This window comes from Ipomoea nil, unplaced genomic scaffold, assembly GCF_001879475.1.
Source record: "Ipomoea nil cultivar Tokyo-kokei standard unplaced genomic scaffold, Asagao_1.1 scaffold0642, whole genome shotgun sequence".
Classification (NCBI taxonomy): domain Eukaryota; kingdom Viridiplantae; phylum Streptophyta; class Magnoliopsida; order Solanales; family Convolvulaceae; genus Ipomoea; species Ipomoea nil.
The window spans coordinates 6,462,778-6,470,843 of record NW_017617070.1 but is presented as its reverse complement, the minus strand read 5'-3'; the positions used below and the strand labels follow the sequence as shown (position 1 = coordinate 6,470,843).

Genomic DNA, 8,066 nt, shown 5'->3' with positions numbered 1-8,066 from the left:
TTTAACAAGGATGATAGTCAAGTGGCTAGGACACCATTTGATACAAATATTCACCTAACCAAGAACCACGGAGAAGGTATTTCACAAGTGGAATATGCTCGGGTTATTGGTAGTCTGATGTATCTTATGAGTTGTACTAGGCCGGATATTGCCTATGCGGTTAGTAAACTCAGTAGATATACGAGTAACCCCGGTGCTATGCACTGGAAGGCAATAGTAAAGGTTATGAGATACTTGAGGTATACTCGTGATCTTAGACTGCACTACGGGAGATATCCCGCTGTACTTGAAGGGTATAGCGACGCGAATTGGATATCTGATATTAAGGACTCTAAGTCCACGAGTGGCTACGTGTTTACACTAGCTGGTGCAGCCGTTGCGTAGAAATCCTCTAAGCAAACTATGATAGCTAGATCCACGATGGAATCTGAGCTAATAGCCTTGGACAAAGGTTGTGAAGAGGCTGAATGGCTACGCCATTTTATAGAGGATATTCCTAATTGGGAAAGACCGGTACCTCCAATATGTGTGCATTGCGATAGTCAAGCCACAATCGGGAGAGTACAGAGTCATATGTATAATGGTAAGTCTAGACATGTGCGTCGTAGACATAATACCATTAGACAACTGCTCACAACTGGTGTTGTCTCGATTGACTACGTAAAGTCAAAAGACAATATAGCGGATCCGCTGACCAAAGGGTTAGGAAGAGAAGTTGTGGAGAAGTTGACACGAGGAATGGGTCTAATGCCCTTGGACTAAAAAGTTCTATAGTGGATACCCAACCTAGCTGGCACCTAGGTTCAATGGGACAACTAAATTATGGAACGGAGCGCGTCACTGTGGGGGTCTCGGACTCCCTACCACTCCTCGTTAAAACAGTGACTCCCGCAAGAGGCTAGCATGTTAATGCTTTAATGATTCTTGAGTATGCGGGATACTCGAGAAAGAATCACCTATGTTAGAGAGAAGTGAGGGTCGCTTCAAAGGAGAATTGTTGGGCACAATTCTTTAGAAACTCTCGCAGAACCAGGAACGGTGACCCATGACCAAAACGGGCACACTCGTGAGAGCAAGAGCATGGTTGGGAGATTCCTGTGTGAGATATGTCATCGTCTACACAAACGGCAGTCGGTTCAAAGACATCGCGTTCTACCGTACAGCCAGTAGAGTAAACATGTCTTCACAAGGGAAGGTTCAAAGGGTATAGTGACTCCCTACCTATCCTATGCAGGGATCGACCGTTTGAACACAGTTGTTTCTGATTTCAAAATACCCCGAAAATCAATCTTCATTCATGTGGGGGATTGTTGGAAAAAATAGCTTAAAATGGCATAAAATGGCATGTTAAGTGGCTATTTTGTGGTACAATTATCAGTGGGGTCCACTTCCGATTTGGGTCGGGTCAAAGTGGATTCGGATTCTTCGTAGTAAGATGAAGAGATCGATATATTGTACGCTCAAAATGAATAATGGGTGAATGAGATATTGATTCTCAAAGTAGACCCATTGAGTTGGAAAAATGAAGGGAAAAAGTGAGCTTTGTCCCACATTGGTTTGGAATGAGGATTTTCTCCCCTTAAATACAAGAGCTCTTTTGAAGCTTGTAGAATTGTATAGCATAGAGGCTCTCTCGCGCGGGAGGGGGGGGGGGGGTGTGCAAATCAAATTCCAACTAGACGAGATTGAAAAAGGCTTGATTCAAGCCCGAGCTAAATTGGCTGGCCTTGCGCGGGCTAAGTTATGCCAAACTTCGGTACCATTTTTCCAACACAGAGAGCCACTAGGCCGAAACTTCGGCCACCTGAGGGCTTGGCCGAAACTTGCAAGTTTCGGCCTGCTAGCCGAAAGTTCGGCCTTTGCCATGGCCGAACTGAAGCTCCTGGTGTGACCGTTGGGGTCTTAATTCAGCCGTTATGGAGTTAATTTTTTGAATTAATTCTAATTTTAATTTTGAATTAAGACTCAGGTTAATGGTTGCTGTTACCAGGAGTAGTGGGGAGTCTTTTAAAGTGCCCTATTAAAAGCGATTTAATCCTTCAACCCTATATAAGAGAGGGTAGAGGCAGTAGAGTTTTATACACAGAAAATAGAACACGAAAGTTCATCTTTTAGCCCCAAAACCTCTCTGCTTCTACTCCTTCTTTAGCTATATTGTGTTCATAGCCATTGTCTTGCTCGCCGGATTCTTTGTTTGAATGCTCAAACATTGAATCATAGCAAGTTTTATCCTGGGAAGCCTAGGCCACAACGCTCCTAGCATCTTCGGGAGGTGGCAAATAAGGTTTTAAGAAAAGAGTGCTCACTTGACTCTTGCAAAATCCAACACCAAACACTAGCCAATTTCTTCATCTATTCTTCCTACTTTCCAGAAAATAATAATCATTTTTATTTGATTATTATTTGTTTTTCCTACCAACGGTACCAACAATGATTACATTCATTATCATCTTCTTTTACTTATCACCATCTTCTATATTTTCTACTCGCATTTACTTATATAAACATAATTTATTTGCTTAAGTTTTTTTTTTTTTTTTTTTTTTTTTTTTTTTTTTTTTTTTTTTTTTTAAGAATTTGCTTAAGCTTAAAATTACACATTATCACAATTAAAACATGAGCCAAGTTTTAGATTTTTATTGAACTCAATATATTATTGGTTCAGATATTTTCAATTATATTATATTGTAATATAAGTTTGGTCCGAATATCAGATATTAAAATTTCACATATATTAGACGTCAAAGTAAAAATTATATCTACACATTTCACTCAACTGAATATATTTAAAAATATTTTAAATATTACTTCAAAACCTGAAAATTTAAGTGAACTTAATAAATTTTTAGTTCAGATACATTTTTAGCTATATTATATACATTGATTTGGATATAAAGTATAAAATTATATATATATATATATATATATATATATATATATATATATATATATATATATATATATATATATATATTGGACATATATTTATTATATTTAAATCAAACATATTTAAAAATATTTTAAATATAACGTTTAAAAAACACACAAAATTACACGTATGTTAATTTTTTTATAATATTAGTCTAAAAAACATTTAAATGTGTGTTAGTAAACAATCCTCTAAACTGAAATTAAAAAAAGAGAATAGAAAACAAAAAATGAAAATTAAAAAAATAGAAAACAGAAAATAGAGAACAATTTCTTGAAATAAACGGGTCCACAATGTTTCTCAAGCTCAATCTTTTAGGCAATTTATATCCTACACCACGGCGCGCGTTGCACTGTGCGCCCAGATGCAAAACGACGTCGTTTTAATTTTTTTTTTTTTTTTGAAATTTCCCGCCCAGTGAATGGCAGTAATTTTTTCTTTAAAAAAAACCCGTTGTTCAAAAATGTACATAATGTTATACTAGAATACACATAATTGTATACATGAATGTACATAATTATATAACAAAATATACATACTCTTTTTAAAAGATAATACACATAATCTAACATAATACATAATAAACATAAACTTTTAACATAATACACATCAACTCTTAACATAATACACACAAATTTTCTGATTCGGATGTACATAATTGTATAAAAAGAATGTATATAACTGTATGAACAAATACACATAATCACAGCAACTTCCATGAATGTACATAATTATATAACAAAATATACATACTCTTTTTAAAATATAATACACATAATACATAAACTCTTAACATAATAAACACAAATTTTCTGATTCGGATGTACTTCTTACCGCGCCGTGGTGTAGGGTATAACGATTGAATCTTTTAGTTAATTATTTTTTAAATCACTTTCTCAACCTACTGAAACACAAAGAGCATATAAAGAGCTAATAACGCCTCCACTGAGACTCAAACTCACAACACCTTCCTAATGAAAGTCTAACCCGGATACCATTGGACCACATAATCCTAGTATGTTTTACCATTATCTTATTTATTTATTTATTTTAATTTTGAAATTTATTGAATTCCATAAAAATAGATTAAGGGTATTAAAATAAAATAATCATTATAACATAAAAATTAACTCTCCAACCAATTATGTTCATATTATATACTTCATTTTTAACAAAAAAAACGAATCTAACATTCTCAATAATTTAACGTATCATAATTTAATCTAACATTTCATGAACCAAACGTTTCTAAAAATATTTTTTTTTTAAACCTTGTGCTCAGATGACATGTACTGACTTTCCCATTCGATGTTGACTATTTGTGCTTCAACAAGTTTTGTTTTGTTTTTTTTTTTTAAACTATCAAAGGACTTATGAGGCCACAATTTGAAGTTTTGAAAGAATACAGGGGTTAAAATATAAGTTTGGCTAGACTGATTTCATTTCGTTATCTACCAGCCACTCAACTTCCAACCTCTGGTACTAACAGATTCTGCTGGAAACGAAAATGGCTTCAACACCTCTGCTTCTCCCACATGGTAAGATTATCAGAAAACCCGTTTCGATAACCTTGTTGTATTGATCATTGATGCTGCAAGGTTTGACAAATGACAAGTACTGTGTATTTTCTTGTACGGTTCAGCATTTGCTAAAGGGTTATCTACCAATCATCAAAGAATATCCAAAGCCCAGTTTCAGTGTTTCTTGATGAAGGCCTCAGAGAATGGTGGGAACGGGAAAGAGCTCGCATTGATTAAGCGAAGGGAGCTAATTGGGTTGGGTCTGGGTGCTTCTGCGGGGTTCTTAATGGGTTTATCTAGTGCCCAAGCAGCCGGATTGCCCCCTGAGGAAAAGCCCAGATTGTGCGACGATTCTTGTGAGAAAGAGCTTGAAAATGTATGATGAGGTTATATAGCTCCCTCAATCTTCACATTATTTTATTTATTTATTGGTTGCATTTCATTCTGCGAGAGCTGTTTTGTGTGTCAAAAAAAAGGGTACAGTGAAAGTTGAAGAATCTTGAAAGAAATCAATAATTTTTTACAGGAAATCTCACTTTCCCACAGTATAATTCCAACATTTATGAAAATATATTAACTCATTATTCCTTGTTATTCTTCATTGTTCATTTGTTTGTGAACCTGTTATCATTCATTGTTTGTTAATACATGCTCTTTTGGTAGCAAAATGTTAGGATCAAGTGCTTACCACTTACGTCAAAAGTTAATTTGGCCTTTACCGGCTTCCGCCCAACACCAACTTGAACCAGTGACCTGGCTCTGGTACCATTTATTTGATAAGCACTTACCATTTATGCCAAAAGCTATAACTAGTAGCTAAAGCGCAACTTTATTTTCTTATACTGTCACACATTTTCGAGACGTTGGGTGTTGGGCTTGGCCCTTTAAGCCCTTTACCAGCCTCCGCCCAACAATCCCCGGTGCTAGACTTGGCCTTTACCGGCCTCCGCCCAACACAAAATAGTGTTGGATTTCCTTCACTTGAGGTTTGACTTTTGAGTTGTTCTTGAGGTGTAAATGTTAATCAAATGGTGTGAATTTAACGAGAAAATATGGAACAAGGCTATTGTTATGGATTTGCCAAGATGAAATAGCTATTGCTGTATTTCATGGTTTCTCAAATTGTCTTTTGGTGTACAAAATCTGATTCATTCTACTTCCTTTATACTTCTTGTTATTGTTTAATAGTTCATGTTCTTAGAAGTCTATATTTGTAGAGACATTTCCTATCTCCTCTACTAATGCTTATGGATGTTTGCATCATTTTGTGATGCAAAAGTTTACTCAGAGTGTTATTCTCTAACTGAAATGCAATAAACTAAAACTGGAATCTTCTGGTTAATTAAGGTCCCTATGGTAACTACTGAGTCCGGTTTGCAATACAAGGACATCAAAGTTGGAGGCGGCCCTAGCCCCCCTGTTGGGTTTCAGGTACATTCCCTCATTGCTGAAATCTTCAATCCATTACTGACAGTTTGGAAATCATGCATCCTGTGAACCAAACAGGTTAGGAAATTGCCGCATGTAAAATGAATAAGTTTATTCAGCAACATTGCCTGAACTATCCCAAAAGGGAACTGAATGAAGAAATGGAGCCTGTATACCCGATTCCAACCACTTTTGGATTAAGGCCTACTTGAGTTGCGACTTAGGGCCTGGCAGCATGTATAGTTTTTCAGGGTCCAGATAATTCTACTTTCTTTGCTGATACCATATCCAATTAATAACGACAGGTAGCTGCTAATTATGTTGCCATGGTACCATCTGGACAAATCTTTGATAGGTAATGTTACATCACCTACGTTCAGTGGCCATTACAATTATCATCATTTTCCAAGCTAGCTAATATGCAAATAGACCTATATAATAAGCTTCGCATCTTCTGTTCTTTCTGATTTCCTATACTTAACCATTTCCTGATTTTCAAGTTAACAGTTCTCTGGAGAAAGGTCAACTTTATATTTTTCGAGTGGGTTCTGGTCAGGTAAAACTCCATTGGATTGTTTAAATCTATTTATATTTTGGAATATATGTGTGTATGCAGCTGCTCAACGCATTCAAAAAACAACAATCGCTATAGTTGGCAATTAAGCAATTTTCTTTCCAGGAAACATTGCAAGGGGGATGATTTAACGAATTTCTTGTCAATTAAAGGAGCTATATTCATTAAGCGAAGCAATAATAACAAAATTCAAATGGAATGAACTATACATTGCCTTTCAATCTTCAACTGATTATTATGATGATTGTAAATAGGTGATCAAGGGACTTGATGAAGGTCTCCTATCCATGAAAGTTGGTGGAAAACGTCGACTTTACATTCCGGGATCAGTAAGTTGTGTTTGTACCTTTAAGTTTTCTCTTGCATGGATGAGATTAGAAAAGTAAGGTTAGAAAAGCAGCACATACCCCATTCCCTTTGGTAGAAGATCGAGTCATAACCCTTTCCCCTTTTGGATTACAATAAGGCTTTGGAATACTACACTATGCACATTGTTTATACACTCAAAACATACAAAATGAAAAAGCAGAAGAGAGTGTAGTGTAGGGAACACAATTCCCACTTTAAGCTTTGATCTTTATGAAAAGGAAAGCCAATAACCTCTATATAACATCACAAAGGCGGAAACCTAAAATCAGTTGGTGGTTCATCTATGATAGTAATTTGTAGAAGTCGTCTTTTATTTGGAGGTGACGAGAGAAACCTGCCGTCACTACCCAAGGGGACCACAAGGAGATGAAGGGGGTGTTTGGTAAATAGTGTTAGCTGATAGTTGATAGCTGATTGGGTTAGTGGGTTTGACTAGTTGATATCATTAGCTGATTGTGGAAAGATGTTTGGTAAATTAGCTGTTAGCTGATAGTAAAAGTTATTTTGAGCAGCTTTTTGAATTTTAGTGTTTTGGAGCAATAAGTTGTTACAAAAAACTAATTAATCAAACACTCAAGCTGTTATGAGCAGCTTTTTGAATTTTAGTGTTTTGGAACAATAAACTTTTATAAAAAGCTAATTAATCAAACACTCATATTGGTTGTTTAACCAAGTCAAACAAGCCAAAATTGGCTGATAGCTAGGCTAAATATTTTACCAAACAGGGCCAAACTACTCAAACCAAGAAGGCTAAGATTCAAACTCGTGACCTTTTAGTTACAAATTTGTATCCTTAGCCATCTTGGTTGGGGTTATCCCCTAAAAAAGTCTTTTCTTGAAAATTGAATAGATTGCTCCATATAAATGAAGCTTTATGTAAGTTGTGGTGAATCTTAGCTTGTAAAGTATATATTGTTTCTCCACTCTAAATCTGTGTTGCCTTGTTATATAGTTGGCATTCCCAAAAGGTCTGACATCAGCCCCTGGAAGGCCAAGAGTGGCTCCTAACAGCCCAGTTGTATTTGATGTGAGTTTGGAGTATATACCAGGCCTTGAAGATGAGGAAGAGTAATTAATTAGTTTGTTCTCCAATCTTAGAAACTTGAGAAGAAGAAGATTGAGGCTCATTGTTCACACTTGTATACTTACATTACTTCATTCTTTATACAATGATATGATAGAGCAAAGTTTTCTATTATATACTTGCATATATGGAATGAAAAGTTTATTAAATTGGATTAGTGAA

At 35.7% G+C, this 8,066-nt stretch overlaps 1 protein-coding gene across 1 annotated transcript; it reads left to right on the top strand.

Moving 5' to 3' along the window:
- Nucleotides 1-4,377: 4,377 nt before the first annotated feature.
- LOC109174349 (peptidyl-prolyl cis-trans isomerase FKBP16-3, chloroplastic) lies at nucleotides 4,378-8,066 on the top strand. The gene is made up of 7 exons (XM_019323590.1): nucleotides 4,378-4,467; nucleotides 4,572-4,825; nucleotides 5,797-5,880; nucleotides 6,183-6,232; nucleotides 6,385-6,433; nucleotides 6,706-6,780; nucleotides 7,773-8,066. Exons 1-7 carry the CDS (start codon nucleotides 4,437-4,439, stop codon nucleotides 7,890-7,892), a joined length of 663 nt encoding a protein of 220 aa, XP_019179135.1. The 5' UTR covers nucleotides 4,378-4,436; the 3' UTR covers nucleotides 7,893-8,066.

What these genes read in the sequence shown, in the direction of transcription:
- LOC109174349 (XM_019323590.1), top strand. Translation starts at nt 4,437, where the DNA reads ATGGCTTCAACACCTCTGCTTCTCCCACATG. An exon ending in GTGAGAAAGAGCTTGAAAAT is followed by an intron (nt 4,826 to 5,796) that starts GTATGATGAGGT and finishes TGGTTAATTAAG; the next exon opens with GTCCCTATGGTAACTACTGA. An exon ending in TTCGAGTGGGTTCTGGTCAG is followed by an intron (nt 6,434 to 6,705) that starts GTAAAACTCCAT and finishes GATTGTAAATAG; the next exon opens with GTGATCAAGGGACTTGATGA.